General features: G+C 34.7%; 1 protein-coding gene across 1 annotated transcript; it reads left to right on the plus strand.

Moving 5' to 3' along the window:
* Nucleotides 1-923: 923 nt before the first annotated feature.
* On the plus strand, nt 924-19765 carry STRN3 (striatin, calmodulin binding protein 3). The gene is made up of 10 exons (XM_010013550.1): nt 924-1058; nt 6506-6639; nt 11337-11512; nt 11645-11692; nt 13721-13842; nt 14716-14883; nt 15165-15305; nt 16662-16769; nt 17439-17525; nt 17637-19765. The coding sequence occupies exons 1-10, from the start codon at nt 944-946 to the stop codon at nt 17804-17806; spliced, it is 1269 nt and encodes a 422-aa protein (XP_010011852.1). The 5' UTR covers nt 924-943; the 3' UTR covers nt 17807-19765.
* Nucleotides 19766-21309: the final 1544 nt, after the last annotated feature.

A 21309-nucleotide genomic window follows, 5' to 3' on the forward strand; every position in this document is an offset into this window, starting at 1 on the left:
TATAACTGCCTGCAGTCCCAGGAAAGACTCTTTCAGCAATTAAAAGCTGGTTATGTCTTGCATCATTGTGGATTTTTTTTCTTTCAAGAGATTCTATCACTGAAATTTCACTATATGATTGAAGCTTGACTTTCTGATATGCAAGCCCTAAGGTGGAGGCAGGAATGAATTTATTACTTAAAAAAAAAAAAAATAAAAAATTATAACATACTATTCTTGCTTGTTAGTGTCTACATAATGAATGTAATGCACATGTAATTCAGTATGCTTTGTTTCTAGAGGCATGCTCGTAATAAGGGTGATACACATCTGCAGTTCCATTAAGAGGTGGAAGCATTCTTGCTCTTGTGTTTAATAAACAATTTCTACAATTTAAATACCATTCAAAAGCAGGGAAAGTTAATTGTTTGTTGCACCCCCGTTATAAGTTGTCTGTACTTTTTCCCTCATTTTTAAGCTTACTTTTATTTGCACTCTGTTTTTCTGTGTCAAATTGTTTAGTATAAAGATGTGTAATATTATTAGCAAATGTTTAATTTGTATGTATTTTGTTTAATAATTAATGTTGGCTTAATATTTGGCTTGACTTCTTAGTAGGGCTGTAAGATGATTTATTTTTTTTTCTCTCCTACAGCAAACTGTAGAATAGATCTACAGAACACAAGGGAGTTATTCTTTGATTCCGTGAATTCAACCTGTTTGCATGTAGTTTTCAAATTCGATGTATTAACTCCTTCTTTTGATTTCCAAAAGATCAATTTTGTTAATATACAAAGACAAAACCGAAGCATTGTATGTATTTTAAGGAGGTCCCATCAGTAATTATTCTTGTTTAATTAGTTTAATGGATTTTTAGACTTCAGTCAAGTCAAGCGGTAGCAATCAAATGAATCTTTGCTGCTGACGTTAATTTACAGGAGTCAACAGGACAAAACTTCACGACATGATAGCTGATCTGGGCGATGATGAGATACCCCACATCCCTTCAGGAGTCATTAATCAATCTAGGTCACCCTCTTCTAGAATGACTGATCATGAAGGTGCAAGAGCAGAGGAAGGTACAAAAAATTCAGCTACTTACTATATTTGAGGAGATTTCTTTCAGAAAGCACACGCTGTAATTTACTGTCCCCTTGATAATGCAGTTGCCCTTTGCCACAATATTATTTTATTTGCAATTCTTTCCAAATGGTTTTATGAGAATGTGGCTTCAGTTTCTGTGGCTTATTGTAACTCACCATTATTTCATTAGTATTTTCAAACAACTTAATGTACAGCAGTGTGTTTTGAAAATATTCACTATTTAAATTCCTGTTGTAGACCTTCCTTGTTAGCAAAACCTTTTACAAATAGGGTGTTATAAAGGGGAAAAAAGGTGAGTATTGACATTTGATACACAGGTTGCATTTTAAAATGAAATTTAAAAGTGGTTATGTAAGTTATGAGACAGATTAGTCTCTCTCCAGTTTAATGTTCTCTTCAAAAATTCTTTTGGTCTGTATACACGAGTGTACGAAGACACTATTTGTTTTTTATGAAGTATTGGTTTCAATTTCAGGATTATCTTGGGCAATGGAGGTTAGTGGCAAACTAATATCTAAATAGTCCAAAATCTTGTATTCGGCTTTAAGTCTTTTGTTTTGAGGGAATGATTTTCTTCTATTAACTGAGATTAGAATACCATTATGTAAATTCTGTGCTCTACTTGGAACACATTCATTCAAAACACTTGGCTGAATTCAGATTTGGGTACTTTATGATGATATTTGACCTGTAAGCCCTGGCATACCATCAGCTATACCAGAAGTGGAAAGAATTTGTGTTATTACTGATCCTGGTAATGTGTTGGTTCTCTCATTCTTTCTTCACCCCTGCCCCACAGATGCCTGTTGCCAGGCAAGCAGAAAAATAGAAATTTTGCAGGGAGGTTTTTGTTGCTCTTCCAAACTATTATTTTACAAAAGTGTTTGTCTTCCCTCCTTTTTCTGCCTCCCTTTTCATCTTTTCTAAAAGATGAACCAGTATCAAATTTACCTGTGGAATGCAATTGAAAAACCTACTGGTGATGCACTTGCTGAAACTTGCAGACATACATTTAGGTTGTATTTATATTTAGTGATTTAGGTTGCCTTTTAGCCTTGTTAAGATATTAAGGGCACATGAAAGTACAGTTACAGTTCCCTCGGTCTGTCTTGTGCTATTTTTCTTAGGCCATAAGAGGTATGCAGACATTTATTGTTAAGGACAGGCCAGATAGCTGTTTTCTCTGTTAGAGACATTACATTTAAAATAACATTGGGCAAAACAATCTTCATGAAGAAATCAATGCTAAATTTGATAGGGACTGACTTTTATTGCGTGGTTCCTGTAGGAGAGACACTCTGCTGCACTTCAAATAAAGACTATCCACACTATTTTCAAATAAATGATGCCTTCAGGATTACATTCTCATGGTATTTAATGTGTTCATATGTTTTCAGCTTATCAGTGTAGTTTGGGCTTTACTCACTCAGTAGCAGTATGAATATCTTTATCATATCTGCTAATTGTGGTTTCTGTATAACATTTAAAATTGAGTATTAGAGTGTACATTTTGATGTTTGATCAGAAATTTACTCTGAATACTATGTGCCTATTTGAGTTTTTGTGTGTACTGTATGGTGCAAAGCTGCAAGCAGACAAGTGTTGCCTTTTAATTGCTTCTAGGTTTGTCTTTTGTTAACAAGGCCAAACACTTCCTTATCATAAAACACAGATTTTGCTCAATCGTTTATTCCACTGTGTTCTAAAAGCTAAGATTTTTGCAGACAACTTTAGGCTTTCTAGGTGGGACACGCTAGTCTATGCTGATGAATGTTACCAAGCCATAGTGTTCTTGTGGCTGTACGTAAGGTTTGTGCTGCACTCTGAAGTGTTACGGTTCTGAGATGGTGGTTAATAATTTTGTTTTCATATAGAGGACAAAGTTTTACTAAGCTCACTTTTTTTTTTCCCCCCCTTGGTAGAGGTTGTTTTGGGAGGGCAGTAAACAATGGTTCTAATTGGCTGGGAATGTGTCTTTTAAACCTCTAAAGGTGCAAGGTTTGGTTTGCTGTGGGTTTGGGTTTTTGTTGGATTGGTTTGGGTTTTTTTTCCCCACAAATACCTGCTTAAGTATGACGAAAAAATTGTTACGATGAAATTCATTGTTTTGGCCATAAGAAATTGGGGGTTCCGTTTCACCATATTGCATAACTTTCAGAAACATAATCAACTGCAGCATGATTCTCTATCCAGTGTGTTGTACAGAGAATTACTATTTTCATGGGTTGTTTTTCTTCTTTAGTATCTGTAGATTGGGGGGTGGCAGTTGACAGAAAGATGGTGGGCCATGTCACGTAGACACTGCTTTTGCTGAGAAGGGTTGAACCAGATGATCCTTGAGGTCCCTTCCAACCTGGTGTTTTATGCTTCTGTGAAAAAAATAGCAGTAACAGCTAATTACTCAGGCATTAATAGTTATGTTTGGTGTACCATGCATTAACTTTCTGGAAAACAAAGTTAAGAAGTCCTTATTGTATAGTAGACAACAACATCTTATATAATCATACATATCCGATTGGAGGTTAAAGCAGTTCCAGTCTGTACAAATACTGTAGCTTGATTTTGACTTAATTATATATGATATCAGAAACTTGAGAGTAGGAAGTACTGATTAGGAATGGCCAAGCAAAAGTTTAAAAATTACATTTTTTTCACCTACAAAGAAACTTGTACTATTACATATATTTTTGTTTTCTATTTATAGATTGCAGACTCAGTTAAACATACAGAAGGCTATAAGGATAATACTGTAGTGTATCTTAGGAAAATACTTGGATTTTTTTTTTAAAGATTAAAAGTATTCAATAATGTATTTATCATTCACATATATTTATTGATGCATTGGTTTTGATATGCAGAGTTGTGGGTCTTTATTTTTAGTAGCTAGGCAATGAAAGATGCATGATGTTCTAACTTCTGCCTCTTCTTTTGATAAAAACAGCTTGCAACCATTTTTTCAACTTCATTAAATATGTTGTGTTTTAAGATAGTTAAAGATGCAAATAAATTAAAATACGATTATACAACATGTTATACATACATACTAGCACCTTTAGTACTGAGAAATATGCTTCTAAATTTCAGATAGTATTATTTTCGAAGCTTTAAATAATGGGATATTAGTCTCTGATGCAAATAAAGATCTATATTATAAAGATTTAAATAATAGATCTATGATATAGACTCTTAATGTGGTAGTGTTTTCCTGTGGTGGTTCTTCATTTTGTGCTTTCATGTGAAAGTTGATCTGTTAAGGACAAATTACGTTAATTTCACAAAGAATTAGCGTGATAAGTTCAGGGCTTAAACCTTGGGGGCCTGTCCTAAAGATCTAATAGGAGCCTCCTTTCCCCAAGTAATCAGCAGCTCCGGTCTATAATGACTTGTAAATGAATTCTTGTGTTTCAGAGGCTGGGACCCTGTCAGGACAGTAGAAGGTAGCCAGTTTTGGAAACTCCAAATAAAAATACTGGAGTTGCTGTGGGAGTCAAAAAGAAGAAGGGGGTGGGGGGACACAAACCCAAACCACAAAACCAACCAAACAACGATAAAAACAAACAACAGTGGAAAATCCTAAAGCTCCCCTTTGTTTCTTTTATAGCTTCCCCCCCCCCGTTCACCCAGAGAATGTTTGTGATGTTATTTTATTTCTCTATTCGTGTAAAGTATTTTGTATCTCCTTTTATACTCAACTCGGACACTTTCAGTAAGAAATAACCGCTTAGAAATTTTCATCTAATAAGCATGGATGACTGGATACGCACTCATCCCCCCCTCAAAAAAAGCCCAAAACCCAAGAAGAAGTAACTAGGTGTTTTCTAGGAATATGTTTTTTTCTGAAGTATGAGTGGTTTGGAATAGACTGTCAAATGGGGAGTTTTAGTAACATATTAATGGAAATGAAGTATATTCATACAAGGGCATGGTAACCTAACTGTTAAGTTAATGTAGCATTCTGATGGTTTAAGACCTCTGTATGGATTGTGTTTTAAAAAGAGGTGGTTGTGCATGGTAAGAATACTATTTGCTTTTTTTATGTAAATGTAGGAACAGCAGTCTTTATTCTTACATATGTGATTTTTAAATTTTTTAAAATTTTTTTAGATTCTCACAGCTGTGTGCCAATAAGGTTATATTTTTAATGGTACAGTAGTTCTCAGGCATTAGAACTTCTTTACTTCTGCATAGCCATAGCAATGATGCCAGACAACTGTAATTTTACATGTGGTCTTGGTTACTTTTCTTCATCTGGAATGGAACATAACAAGCTTACCACTCAGACAGTGGTGATACAGAATAGTAGGTGATACAGAATAGTAAAGATGCATGTTCAATGCGCAAAGGAATGTGTTAATTACTAGTCGTCTTGTTTGGAACTATTTTTACAAGACGAAACCCAGGATATAGATGTTTTTCAGATCCAGAGCTTTTGTTTTCTCTGAGTTTCAAGGGTTTTCTGAGAGGATTAGAAACAACGGTTGGCATTAAAGTGAGACCATACCTCTCTCTGCCAAATCAGTGAAATCCAAGTATTAAGCAAGTTAAATCATTATTTGACATCTTTAAAAATGAAACATATTTTGCAAATGCTTGCAATTAGCTAAAGTTTACATTTAGCTGAAGTTTAAGTACTTCTAACAAGTGTCCCAATTTTTTTCACAGAAGGGGATATTGATAAGTAAAAGCAGCTTCTAAAATATGCTTAAGTACTACAATTTTTAAGCCTTGGTTCCTATTCCTTACTGCTAAACTGGTATTTGTGGGTAGAAGGACATACACAGAATTGTTGGAGTGTAAAGAGTACAGGTGCATATCTGAAAGTTTATTATTCATATGTGAATTCTGAATGAATGTTAATTTGGGGAAGGCACAACTAGATAAGATAAATATCAGTTGAGTGTATTCTAAATTAAAATCAAGAATCATGCTGAGAAAGTGAGAGGGGGAATTAATGAATAACAGATGTTTTAATTTTTTTAATCATCTGAAAATTTCTAAGTAGAAGAGGTGTTTTACACAGGGCCTTTAGCCTGAGAGATAAAAAATACTTACACATGCAAGTAGAGATATTTGACTAGTATAAAGCAGAGAGTTATTTGCTGGTAGCATGGTGTAGTGAATGAAATATTTAGCTGAGAATTTGGTCACCCGGGATGTACATTTGATATTGCAATGTAAAGTGATGTCAGTCAAGTTACTTGTTGAAAGTCAAAATCAAATGACAAAGCATGATAAAAGAACTGTGTATTTAAAATATATGTGTGTGTTTGCACATGTGTGCGTGTCTTCATGTGCTTTTTTTTTTAGTTGGGGCAATATGTAGCACATACGAGTTCCTGCTTTTAAGTGATGAATAATGCACTTTTTCCATCAATTTGAATTACTATATTGAGACTTAAAGAAACTGTTTTGTTCTTTGTAGCTGAGCCAATAACGTTTCCACCTGGAGGAGGCAAGTCATTTATTATGGGTTCTGATGATGTGCTGTTAAGTGTACTGGGCCTTGGAGACCTTGCAGACTTGACAGTAACAAATGATGCAGACTATAGTTATGATGTAAGTGCATTTTTATTTTAAAATCGTTTACACTATATACTTCTTACTTTTTACTTTAAAATCCTTATCCTATAATAATAGTTAGGTCCCCTCTCCCCACCCTGAACATAATAGATGCAAAGAACAAGGGGTTTCTTTAGCAAAAACTGTTACTTGGGAGGAGGAGGGACACCTTGTGAATGGGCAAAGCATTTGGGTAATCAGAATTAAGTGGGATGACTTGTTTGTTTTGTACTTAACATGACATCTTGACATGAATTTGCTTGAACAAAAATGGCAAATTATGTACTGAGAGGGAGTATTGAGATGACATGGTATAAAACACAAATATTGATACTATTTCTTTACTCTCCCCTTTGTGTTTATGTAGTGTTAACAGTATAGGCTATATATAGTAGTATACTTCAGATATAAGCTTTTAGGGTGCATTTTTATTACAAGCCAGAGTGTTCTGACATTCCTTTGACCATGTTCATTAAGCCAAGAGTGTTTATGTGACTATTTCATTGGCTAGTAACATTTGATGGCTGGTTAGGGAAATGTTCAGGTAAGTCTTATATATTGTGTTATAATTAAACTGTCTTGTGGTTTTAGGTTGAGGTCGGGGCTTTTTTAATATAGTTGTTGTTGGTAAGGTACCTCTCTAACTTGAGAAGTCATAGAAACATATATGGACCATATCTGAAAAACACATGGTGGTTTCTGACTTCGTGTGTCAGAAAAGATAAACTTGAAGTGTCAAATAACACAGCTAGAATTTATTTATTTAGATTTTTATTTAAGAAGGTAGTCTCTGTCCTGTTGTGGATCTGAAGAGGGTGAAATTCACATGCTATTAGTTCTCCATCACAATGTTCCTTCAGGTTAAACACTCCTTGATAGTTCTTAATTTCTGAAGTTGTTTCCACGTAACTGTGGATCTGCAGTGCAATAAGATCATGTCTTACCTTGTACCTGTAATACAGCACTTGTAGAACATGTTAATCTCATGCCCCTGTGAGTTTAGCTGAAGTCAGCTCCTTTTTCAGTAAATCTCTAGATACACAGATAATGTTAAGCTAAATTAATGTTTAAATAAAAAAACCCAAAACACTTCAATATTCCTACTTCTTGCATTTTGCTCCCAGTAGGTCCATGCTCTTCACATTGCTTGTGTGAGCCATTAAAGTACATAAATAAAGACACAACAGGATTCCACTATCTTTCATGTAGCTCTCCTTGATGAGTGTGGTAATTTAAAAAGGAGAGGATACGTGGACAAGATGGAGATTAAGTTTTATACCTTATGAATGATATCTGAAAATTTTTCTGTGTGTAAATGATTTAGAGCACAAGTTGTCCCTAAGACTAGTCATTTGTAATACAGTACAGTCATTGCAACTAGTGTCTTTTTCGTTATCTTGTTCCTTATGTTTACCTTAGTGTATGTAGTTGTTTGTATGCTGAAGGAGTAATACCAAATCAAATGCTCCTATTTGTATATTCTTGGATTCCACAGCTGCACAGGACGGTGGTTGTTTTCCTGTTGTAGGATGGGCTGCAAAATGGAAAGTCCTCATTTAGCAGAGCATCTAAATTTGGAAATCTTCAATCAACAGAACCTTATCAAGAAAAAAATAACATTAAAACATTTAAAGACACTGACTGCAGTTACTAATTACTGCTTTTCTGTTGACTGCAGGGGAAGGAAGGACTTTTTTTTTTCTTTAGGGAATTTTCAAGGGTTTGTTTTCTGTGGGGTTGTGGGGGTTTTTTGTTTGGTTTTTTTTGTGGGTTTGGGTTTTGGGGTTGTTTTTTTTTAGTTTTTTTTTGGTTTTTTGTTTTGTTTAGGTTTTGGGGGGGTTGTTTTTGTTTTTGTTTTTTTTTTTTGTTTTGGTTTTTGTTGTTGTTTTTTGTTTTTTAGGTTTTTTTAGTTTTTTCCTTTGATTAGCTTAGGTGTAGTTTCTTTCAGTCTGATTTGCTGGTGGTTTATAAGCAGAAGGCATAGGTTGCTTGCCTGTATTTCCGTACAGACAAACAAAATGAAGGGAAAAAGGGATTTCTATTAGGTTAGATTCAGCAAGTATTATAAAGCATGTGTTTTCAATCCTCCTCTAATCTGTGTAGTGATTTCTTGTGTTGTATAGTTTGTATTTTGTTCATTTTGCTCTAAGTGGGGCAGTGTGTCCATGTCTTTTGTTTTGAGAGGCTTTTGAGGTGTCACGCTTCAGAACATTGATACACAATGTCACATTTTACTACTTTCCCATTATATTTCTGGCTGATTTTGTATCTCACTTTATCCTCTTTAATCAGCAAATCCCTTTTCCAAGTCCAAGACTGTTTTTCTGAGGTGTTGCGGGTTGTTTTTTTTAATATACTACTGGTTAGCTTTTTCTCTTAGAGGCTGCAAGGATCTCTTTTAAAGGTGTGTTGGTCATTATTCTTTTACAGTATTTTTTTTACTTACAGTAAGGATGTTGAGATTCATTGGAAACATAGGGGAAAATAAATAAGAGAAAATCAGCTTATATATAACTAGATTTCTAGGAAGGTGTGCATGGGGTCTTCTGAAAGAGCAAAGATGTTCAAGTCTGTTAAATAATACAGGCTTTAAAGCTGTATGTAAATGTACATTGTTTTTGTAACTTCTGTAAATTCTGTACATTGCAGTTTAGCAGATTCCTCTGAACTCCTGAGAATGAAATTACCATTGCAACAACCATTTTAAGAAAAAAGATTTAATGAATTCTCTTCCTCTTTTTTAAAACCTAAGGTCTGCTGTAATCAGTCCTGGTTTTCTTGAATGACTTAATCACAACTGTAATAGAAATCAGTGTGGTGTGAACGCAAAGAATCAAGGTCTTCTGACTAATCTGGGACATAAGAACATGCTGAAATAAGCCATTGCTATTTCAAATGTTTGGCTTTAATTTCTCTAAGCCCAAGATCACCACAAGTGCATGAGGCAACATGAATTAGGCAGGAGGATGAATACATAATGAGGATTAAAAATATCAAGGGGCTCTGCTAGAAAAATACCTTGGTTTTGGGGTGGTTTGGTTTTTTTTTCCTTTCTTCTCTTACCCACTTTAGATTCAGGGAGGTGAAGAAATACACAGGTAGAGCTGAAATCTATCAATTTTAATGCAGAAGTCCAGAATTCCACTCTGCTGCCTGAAACTAAGATTATTCTTTTCATGAAGTTTGTATGTAACATGCAGTGTAGTGCTAAATAAATTATAAAAATATTGCAGTATTCAGTATCCTTTAAAGTAGGAAGATTGGAAACAAAATGTATTGTAATTATATGTATTGTTGGATGGTAAAAAAAAGAAAATCCAGGTTACATTGCTATATATAACAAGTTTCAGTTGCTTGATCTGAATTTGGCATATTTGCATTTAGGTCAGCAATTTACATTAACAAAAGGGAAAAGCAAATGTCTGCATATCTGTAACTCAGAACAGTATATTTCATTGTCTGAGCCTTTCTATTTATTTTGATTGGTTAGAATCAAATTTAGTTTGAATGAGTAGTGGTAATTCAGTTCAGGATATGGGTTTTCAGTCCTGACAGATACTAAGTACTAATATTTTATTAGCTATGAGAGATTTTAATCTCTTAATAGTGTTGCTGAAAATATCGTGGGATACTGAGTACTGAGAGAGTCTGCCCCACAGTTGAAAAACATGCTTTAACAATTACATGGTGAATAGTTAGTGTGTAAGGCAGAGAATAGGATTAGTTTCCATTCATTTGTAGTTTGCTAATTTTGGTCATCTAACTAAAGTCAGTTTTGTAAACTCCCTTTATAATCACTGCACATGTACTTCTGCTTATGATGGAAGCTTAGAACAAACAGGATGTAGTCTTCTAAGGATCTGCTCTCTAAGTAGTCTCTAAGGATCCACTTAATATAAATCGAAATTCAAAGCTCTAAATTAGTCTCTTGCAGTCATTAGAAAAGTTTGAGGTTTTCTGGTAACTCTTCTGAATTACTTACAATTACTATTAAGCAGGTGTAACTTTCGTGTTTTAGCCCAATAGTGTATAGGTTGAGTGTCAATTGGGTGTTCATAATACATAAATACGAAGTTTGTGTATATTGCTTCACATAGTAAGTAATTTAGTCTCATGAATATATTTAAAACTCATTAAAGACCTTAAAAATATGTATATGTAATGTTGTATTTAAAATCATGACAAGTATGTAATGAAATCTTGATTACCTATTTCTGTGTACATACCTTCACATGTAGAAGTATTTAAGAATTATGTATGTTTCCTGTCATTCTCAGTCAAGTTACTTATCTGAGGAAGATCACTCACTAAGCATGTGAAGCTCTTTTTTATTATGTTTAAGTGATCATTAAGCTTTTGACAGTTGTAATCTCTTCCTTGGGTGCAGACAACATAAGCAATGAAACCTTCATCTTCCTTCAGGGAAGAAGAATTAAAGTATCATTATACAGAAGGATTAAAACCAGTTTTTAAAGAAATCAAGGCTTCTTGTCTGTGTTATACTCCATTCTCAGCATTATACTCCATTCCATACCTTACATGCTAGAGAAAGGAGTTACAGATTGAACATATATTAGCTGAATCAAAAATAGTGCGTCATCTTAAAATACAGGGAGATGCATATTATGCGTATTTTTAAAGCCAAGGTGAAATTAATCCTTCTCTTTTTTTTTTTTTTTTTGTTTTTTGTTAAGCTGCCAGCTAATAAAGATGCCTTTCGAAAGACATGGAACCCTAAGTATACGCTACGCAGTCATTTTGATGGAGTGCGGGCGTTAGCTTTTCATCCTGTAGAGCCTGTGCTGGTTACAGCCTCTGAGGACCATACTCTAAAACTTTGGAATTTGCAGAAAACGGTTCCTGCCAAAAAGCAAGTATATGGGTTTTTATAAAACATTGATCATGTTTTAAATGCCTTTGAAATTGATTAAACTCTCAACTGTTCTCACAGTTTTTCAGTAGAGATTTCATGTAAGGTAATAACTTTTCCTTTCTCTTTCAGGAGTGCCTCTTTAGATGTAGAACCCATCTACACGTTTAGGGCCCACATGTGAGTGTTTGACATAACTAATGCTTGATAAATATATTGTCATTGTCTTACGGATTTATAAGACACTTAATTGTAAAAGCCACAAGTACATTCTATTTTTACATCAAATAGACACGGTCCATTATATTTTACAAAAACAGGTCCCTGTTTTTATAACTATGTAACTGGTGAGTCCCTGTCATGAATTGCAGAGTCCATGACAACATAAGAATAGGAAGTAGCAAATGTGGTTAAGTTGCAATAGAAAAAAGAGAAGATAATGACATCACAGACAATGAGTGACACCCATGTCTTGGACTGTGGATTTTATATATAGTATGTGAAGAAAATAAATAAGGTAGAATTTGTTAGTCATACCTATTATCTTTAGATACAGGACTGAGAAATTAGAAATAAAAATACAATCATCAGAAAAACAAAACCCAAACAACAACCCATAAACCAATCCCAAGCCAAAAAAACCCCCAAAATTAAAAGTGTATTCAGTGAGTGAAAAATCAGGACATCACACAAGTGGCTGGGAGGGCTCTGAATTCTTTTTAGGGGCTTGAACAAGAAAATGAGAAAATTTCATTGCCAGTGTAGGCCAAAGTAGTAGATAGGGCAAGAGTATTAATTCATACATGTGCCTTTTGGGGCTGGGGGAACATGGAAATCAGTGAGATAATGGTTGTAATCAATAAGTTGATTAATATCTGAGTAAAGTTTGGAGTTCTGCTTCCTTGCAATAAGAAGGCAAGGCAAAAATGTGCAGTCCCTAGCCAGTCACAGTAGTTTGAGTGTATGTTGCTTACATAGCTAAAGATCCAGTTAGCAGGTGAGCTTCACAAGAGCTCTTTGTTCAGTATGGAAGTGGATAGTCCTTCTTGTCCTGGCCTCAGCAAAAAAACCAAATGAGTAGCTTGTACTGTACATACTATTGTCACCTTCCTCCTTTCCTTAAGCCACTTACTTGATAGAATATAATGTCTTTAGGCTTATTAGCTGAAGTCCCTAGGACTGGGTGACTAATTTGTCCTCATGTTTAAATACAAGTGTTCTTTCAAGTGATTAAAATGTTCTTTGAGGGTCAAAGAACAATCGAATCATCTCTTTCTCTGTCTAAATATGGTCTATTATGTGGGCTTTTATTACTGAATATCAGAAAGTAAGATTTGGGGAAGTCTTGATACAGAACTGATTCCCACCCTGTGACTTCCAGTGAGACCAGTAACAAAGTAATTTTACTATTTTTCCCCTCAGGCAGGCTTTGAGCAACATTCCCTTTCAGCCCAGCTTTGTTCTTCACTTTGCCAAATATGTAGGTGGATTCAACCAATACTCTTCACCATCTTCAAATACATCATTTTAGTTCACTCATCTGCACTTAAACAACTGGTAAACATCTTAAGTCCTGAGCATGGCCTGTCAGAGCAACCAGGCATCTCATTTTGGGGATATGGTTTTACAGTGCAGGTAAACCTATCTTAGTAGTGTGTCCAAAGGAGTGGACTTGCTTCTTCCTTTGGGCCACAGCTTGTACTTGTCTGATACCACAGCAAACAGGTTGAAGAAGTTAAAACCAGTAAAAGTTCAAAAGTACTTGGCCCAGAACTACTCTAAGATAATCTTTTCTGAACCATTTACTGGGGCATAGATTACTGTCAGTTCCTAAAGTTGGATGATGAAATACTTGGGGGTGAGGGAGTAAAAGCTACAACTACCTTTTTCAGGACAGCTAGCTGTTAGATTGGCATAGATGCACTGTAAAAATTCACCATTTGTAGGTGTAGTTGATTCTGAGAAATGAGGTGGTGGTCTTTTAATTGCTTGAATTCAGATAGTTTTAGTTATTTTGTTAAGAATATTTTAATAGAGGTTGGTATCAGTTGTTGAGCCATAAAAAAGATTTTAACAGAATTGTTTCTTTGGAGTTTGAAATTTTTTAAGTACTTGATGCAGTCCAGTTGTTCTTTCGAAAGTAGCCAAATTTTCATTTCTATCCTGTAGGCAGTACCAGTAAACTTGGTTTTCTCTGTTTCCCAATAGTGGACCTGTATTGTCATTGGCAATTAGTTCCAATGGAGAACAGTGTTTCAGTGGTGGTATTGATGCAACCATCCAGTGGTGGAACATGCCTAGCCCTAACGTGGATCCATATGATACCTATGGTAAGTATTTTCAAAAGATAAACAGCTTTTGACCACTGTCTTCGACATTTTGTGGAATGTAACTGCCACTTGTCAACTAGATTGTATGTTTCAACTTTGTGTGTGGTAATGTTGTTTATTTATTCCCACTTGCACTAGTGCTGTACTTTGTATAGAACTGTAAGAGGAAGACTGGTGATTTCTGAGGTTTAAACAGTAAATAAAAAATGAATCATAACTTATTTTTTTAAGAAACATGCTTACTAATTTGAACCAGAATTCCAGATTTTTGAATTCTTATTTTGGGCTGCGTAATCTGTGGCAATGAGATGGGAAGCAGTGCTGTCTTGCACCGATTTTGGAAGGCCACTATCCCCAGTCCCTTAAAACCAATATGTAGCTCTGATTGCGCCTCTCTGCTAAAGAATTATTCATTGTAGTCTAATTACTAAAAACGGCCTGATGAGTTCATGCAGGTAAGATAGTTGGCATCATTTTCATAGATCTCAGACAGAAATGTCTCTACTGAAGTGACAGGGTTGGGGTTTTTTCTTTAAAAAGAGAGCTCTAATTAGCAGGGTTTGGATTTTTCTTTTGAAGTGTTTTTTGTTTGTTTGTTTCTTGGCTTTGGTGTTTGGTGGGTTTTGTTTGTGTTTTTCTTGTGAGTGTTTTTGGTCAGTTGGTTATGTTGTGTTGGTTTGGTTTTTGGTTGTGCAAAATGACCTCCTGTGTAATATTCTAGCTGTTGTTTAAATAGGAAGGGCTGGGGGGTTCTATGACAGTTTTACGTGGAATTTAACTTATATTGAGATACAAAAAATACTTATTTACTGTTTCTTCACTAAAAAGGTTTAATTTCTAAACTTTTGTTGTTGGGTTTTTTTGTTTTTCCAGAGCCAAACGTTCTAGCTGGCACATTAATTGCTCACACAGATGCAGTCTGGGGTCTTGCTTACAGCGGTGTAAAGAATCACTTACTATCTTGTTCAGCAGATGGCACTATTAGATTATGGAACCCACCAGAAAAAATGCCCTGTATTTGCACTTACAATGGAGAGAAGGGTAAGTTTTTGCAGTGGTTTTGAGAATCTATTATGAGGAAGCTGATGATTCATCTGGGCTTGTTATCTCCATTTAGCCTAACTAGGGAACAGGACTAAAAGAAAAAGATTTTTTTTAATGAAATAATGCTGGTGCTGTAGCATTACTTCAAAGAAGGGAGTGAATTTCTTCTTTAAAGTACGAGTATAAAACAAAGTACATATTTAAACTGTCAAGAATTTTTTAGACTTTCTAAAGTAATTTTCCTCTCTTTTCCTTTCTTTTCTCTCCTCTCTTTCTAGAGCATGGAATACCTACATCAATTGACTTTATAGGTTGTGACCCTGCTCACATGGTGGCATCTTTTAACACTGGCAACACAGTCATCTATGATTTAGAAACATCCCAGTCAGTGGTAATGCTTTCATCACAAATAGAATCTGGTATGTAAAGCTCTTCTGTATTAAATGTCCATCTTGAATAAAGTACCTTTATCAAAGTTTTATTATATGGTGAAGTAAATTAAAATGTTTTGTTCCTCTACTGCATCATGCAGTTTTAAAGTTAGTTAGATGCTTGGAACAGACACAAAGGAAAAGGTTGTGGATTAGCAGAATTTGAAAGTGGTCATAGCAAAAGCAACAGGTTTTGTTCTCAGCTAGATTTCTCAAGATTCAGTTGTCTGAATTGCATATTAAAACACAGTTTTCATTATATAGCTTTGATGTGGAGGATATTAAGTAAATAAATGAATTAAGCAGAATATTAGGTCAGTTTCAAATTCTGCAGAGGTTGTGCTTGAACACTTTCTCCTGTGGAACTTTTAGTATTAGAAATTCTTTTGCTACAAATAAGGAGCTGTAGAGATGCAGCTGTTTAAGAAGTGTGTGTATCTGATGAAACTCTAGACAGAGGAGCTGCCTTTGGTTAAACCTATGAAGGTACTCCAGATGGAAAACCTCCAGCTTCTGGTCATTCCTGACTATGAAATGAGATCTAAAAGAATAATGCAAGGCGAGAATTTGCTTCTCCCCACCAAGTAGTGTAGTTTACTTAGCGATTATACTTGGTATTAGGTAGGTTGTAAAAGGACTTCAACACAGGTAACAAACCTGTGTAAAAGACGTATTCTAGGTAGCTTGTGCAAAAACTAGCATTGACAGTGAGAAAGAACATCACAAGTAAGAAAAATGCCTTTTTGAGTTTGAAGTGAGAGTCATAAATGCAGTTAACAAAAAACAAGCACAAAAATTAAGGGAACAAGCCTTAAAACACTGGCATATCAAGAAAAAGTTGTTTTTTTAAAGAGTATTCTAAAAACTTGTAAAGAGATTCTAAACCATTCATCATTACTTTCAGTTGAAATAAGACGTATCTCACAATATCATAAGTTAGGTTGACTTCAGTTATTTAAATTCTATCTTTTCTTGTTTCCCATGCTAAGTCTTTTTAATCTGAAGGTATGAGGTGTGTGCTAAACACATCATAGATGCCAGAGTTTGTTTCCGCTTGACTAGTGCTGCCCTGCAGTACTTGCTTGGTGTGTTTGCTATGTCTCTCAAGAATCTTCCATGTGTATAAACCATTTGTACAGCTTTAACCTTACACTACATTGGATGGAGACTACCTAGCTTAGCTTCTTGTCAAGCAAGAAGCTATTATTTATTTCTTAGGAGATTCATTGTTGCTCTTCCTAAAATATTATTTAATACAGTAAGCTAAAGTGTAATGCTGAAGTGTTCTCATTTTAAATTAAGCTTTTCTTTAAGGCAGGTGAATATTTTTTATTTTCTTTTCAGGTGTACAATCAAATAATCATATTAACAAGGTAGTAAGTCATCCCACACTTCCTGTAACTATTACAGCACATGAAGATAGACACATCAAATTTTTCGACAACAAAACGGGTAAGGATAAAGAGAACCTAATTTGTATGTATGAATATGTTTAAAGTAAACCTATACAGACATGGGGGAGAAGCCATTTGCAGAAAACATACTAGTGTTGCAGTTTTACACAAAAGAGAACTTTTGGTATTTCTAAGATTAAAACTCTTCTGTATCTTTTCTGGAGAGTATTCTGGGCAAGTATCACTTATAGTTGCCTTGGTTTTGTTTTGTTTTCTGGTTTTTCACCATTAGCCTCTCTCCTAGCAATGAGAAAGATACACAAACCTTTAGTATGACTCAGTAAGTCTCTTTTTACGAAGTGTTGACAATGTGTTGACTAACAACACTTTGTTCTACTGGGGCAGCTGTTAAGTTATTTAGGGGTCTAAAAAATGTAGTTCTCACCCAGCCGTTTTAGGATTGGTCTTTCATTGTCATTGCTACCAGTAAAGATGCCAGATGGATAAAAAGCGTGCTTATAATGGGAATGCCTTCTTGAGAGTTCCATGTCATTTACTCATATGCTTACACAGCAGTCTGCAGTTGAAACTTAAATTTCTAACAGAATTGTATCGTTCAGATATTATTGGAATCTAAATAATAATATTCTGTATAGCTTTTAATGGCAATGTTATTTTTGAAAGAAACAGTAGTTCACAGGAAATTCACTGTTTGTTTTGCTTTTAGGTAAAATGATCCATTCTATGGTTGCTCACTTGGATGCTGTCACAAGTCTAGCTGTAGATCCTAATGGAATCTATTTAATGTCTGGAAGTAAGGTTTTTTTCATATTCTGTATGCTCTGTAAATTTTACGTTTATGATGCACTTAAGTGTCTGACAAATCTAACTTTGTCTTTTGTCTTTTTTCTTTTTTCCTAAACAGGCCATGATTGTTCCATTAGGTTATGGAATTTGGACAGCAAGACATGTGTGCAGGAAATAACAGCTCATAGGAAAAAGCTGGATGAATCAATTTATGATGTAGCATTTCATCCGTCAAAAGCATATATTGCCAGTGCAGGAGCTGATGCCCTTGCCAAAGTATTTGTGTGACATAGCAGAACAAACCTGCATCATAACAGCAGGTCTGTTTGGACAAAAAAGAGGGAATGCATCACTGCCATCAATGATAAGGTTACCAATAAGACACTACATCTGATCTGCCTGAGTGAAGGCTTTTATGTGGGGCAGGTATAAGTTGGTGAAAAGTCACCATATCTTGAACAATGTCAGGCTCATTCATTTAACTGTAATTACTGTATTTGTGGGGGGTGGGGAGAAATACAAAAAAGAAAACCAGTATTTGTAGCCTTGACTGGATATGAACTGAGCGTATGTCTGTTCTTTAGGTGTCTTTAAGCAAACGTGGAGTCTGATCTTACAAAAGACTTTTATTTTGGACTCTGTGTGCTGCCTTAGGGTTAGGAATGTGGTGCTCTTGTGGGGGGAAGTGAGCTCCAAGAGTAGCTTTCTTTTCATCTCTTAGTAATCTTCTGTTTATCAGTTGAATGCCACAGATTCCCCTTTTAAACTTTTATTTTGCTTTAAAGAAAAGGAAATTTAACTTAAAATATTTTAGCATTAGTTGCACAAAATGTTTGGATAAAATTCTAGTTTTTATAAGTCTTTTTATATATTTAGCCTGTCACAACAGTGCTCAAGATTGTATTGATAATGTTTTTCTGCATTATAGAACCCTAAAACACAGAGATCTCACTGACCCGCTGCCGTGTAACCACACTCTTCCCTTCTTTTGTCTAATACAGCTCAGCTAAGTCCTTGCATAAGGATGCTAATTCATCATCATCGCATAACTGTCTTCATAAATAAAGGACTGTAAAATGTGTTCAAATGAAACACAGAGGGGTTAACCTCCCCAAATGAACTCTTAAAAAAAAAAAAATTAATCTTGGCATCCTATCACTATGTGATATTTTGTACATCTTACTGTATTTACGAGTTTATTTATCAAGGATTACCCATCTTGCTAATGGCCTATTGTTATTTATTTCACTTTTTGTTGGTCTTTATATCCTTTTATGTAGTGTGTTAAAGGGCCCTGTATATCTATTATGGCACTCTTTGAACAGTCTAAAATAGATTAGAAAACGGGACGTTTTAAAGTTGCAAACCAAGAAATTCTTTTTCCTCTGGTTAAGTACCTGGAGTGGAGTTGATTCCAAAAACCAACCTTGTTTCAGAACTTTTGGAGTGAAAATTATTTTTATTTGCGTTTCAAATAGAATACAAAAGTAGTTGATTCAAGATTCATAAATCTGCTGTGTTTTGACTAGTTATTCCCTGCTTTTATTTTATTTTCAGACGTGCTTCAGTTTATGGTGTAACTAAAAATTTTGTTTGTGTAATGCATGATTAATACAATAAAGTATTTTTTCTAGTCTTCCACAAAACTTTTCTGATCAGTTTGCGAGTTTTGATGAGTTTTGTAAGGTTTCTGTTTTACAAACTATGAATCAGCAAATTTTTAAGATTGTACCACATAGCAGAAGTACAGCTGTTGAAAAATAATGTATATAAAATGCATATAATAAATATTAAATGGTGTACCTGTATGTTACTGTTGGCTACATTATTTTGTGTTACACAGTTTGAAAGTGTCATTCTACCAATTACTAAATTAGGTCTAAATTTTAGAAAAATGATCATTTGTTTATTATGCTTATAAGCTGCTTTGCTTTTGGAAAATTGTACTAGTTGTCTGGATGTCAACCAACTGTTCAGTTTCAAGCAGCAGTACCCACATATAAGAACATGTTTCCACAATATTTCTAAAACTTTATACAAGAACAAATTAAAAATTGCTGGTGTGTTCTTAGAGTCTTTATAAGATGGTAATCGCACTGTTTTTCACTAGCTGTGTACATGAAGCGATTCTCAAGTGATCTAGGAGCCAGAAGGATACTCTGGTTTTTATTTCAAACTGCTACTGAATCATTGTGTTGAATTAAAAACAAAAATTTAAAAATTATTTGAAAATGCATAAGATTTGCCCATATGTCAAATACCTATTAACCGTTGTCCATTTCTTTACAAGTACTCCAGTGAAGACGATGCACAGAAGTCTAAGCTGCAGGTCAACATTTAGCTACTCTGTGATGAGTCACTTTCCTGGAAGTGTATCAGCAGAAACAGAATACCACAATATGGATCTTAGATTTCCATGTAAAAGTAGTGTGTTTAGGTATAAATTACCTTAAACTAGAACATGTTCCTATAAGTGGTTGTAACTGTATTGTTCCATGTAAGTTTCCACTTTTGCGGTGAGAATGTATCTCATGCCATCTCATGTCAAGCAAATTAGATTTAAAAAAAAAAGGAAAAAAAGGTGCTTATGGTAGGCAGAATACTGCAGGTCTATTATGAAATTAATTTTGGTTTAGTAATAATGTTATGTTGTTTTGAAATGTTACAGTAAATTATAATTGTATAGAAATTGGAAAATTTTGTCCTTTATCATGAAGATTAAGATGAGGCCTTTCAGTAACTGCTTGTAGGACACTAAGACTTTACTTTTGAAAGTAACATTCAGCTGATTTGCACTTTTTGTTCCTTCCAGTCTAAAGCATTCAACTAATCAACAGACAAGAGTATTTGAATTTTATTGGAAGTAATTTCATAATCGCCTTTTCTGAAGCCAAACATTGTTTCTGGCAGCTTTTCCAGACTGCTGCGTTTTAATGCTTAAATGAAATGTGATTGTTTAATAAACATTGCCATGCATAACATTTACTTTTTTTTTTTTTTTTCTGGATTGTATTAAAATTGAAATGGTAAAACTAAAACTATTTGCTTATTTTCCTTTTGAAATTGAAATCTTAACAGTCATCTTAGTTGGCTGATGCATAGTGGGTCAAATGCCGTAGTGAGACTTCATTTATTGAACTTTGACAGCAATCTCTAATACGGAGTCTTAGTTTGCTTATTGTGGGGTATAACATGCTAAAACCTTCATTTGTGTTTTGGTTTTTAGAACAGAAGAGCTGTAGCATTGGTGATGGGTGGGGGAAAATGATAGTGCTGAAATAAATGTTTTCTTTTAGGAAAAACACTTCAACTTAGGCAAGGACCAATTTACTTGTCTTTTGTAAGACCCAAAGGACTGGTACTAAGAACCTGAACGGAAAGAAATCTGAATGTGTTTAGAGAGTACATTTAGCGTTTAGCATCTTGTCTACATAGAAATTAAATACATCTGAAAAAGGGTGTAACATGCCCTGATCAAGAACCTTCCCTAATTTAGAAATCCAAGGGAAGAATTTATTTGCCAGGAGATAACTGGTAGATTTTCCTAGTGGAAAAACTCTGTGGGCTTGAGGATACCTTATCAGAGGCTGTCCATTTCTCCTATTTGATGCTGATTTGTTTTAAAACTGATACCATTCTCTGTCCTGCCATACTCTTCATTATTAGGCACTTCTCTAGCACTACCCATCCAAATCAGTGGAAAGCTTCTTGATCACATAGAGCTGTCTGCTGTTCCTTCTAGCTACCATATCACATAAAAGGTATCTCAAAAAATGTATCCCAGTTGAGCA

Source organism: Nestor notabilis, unplaced genomic scaffold (assembly GCF_000696875.1).
Source record: "Nestor notabilis isolate BGI_N333 unplaced genomic scaffold, ASM69687v1 scaffold29480, whole genome shotgun sequence".
In the NCBI taxonomy this organism is placed as follows: Eukaryota; Metazoa; Chordata; class Aves; order Psittaciformes; family Psittacidae; genus Nestor; species Nestor notabilis.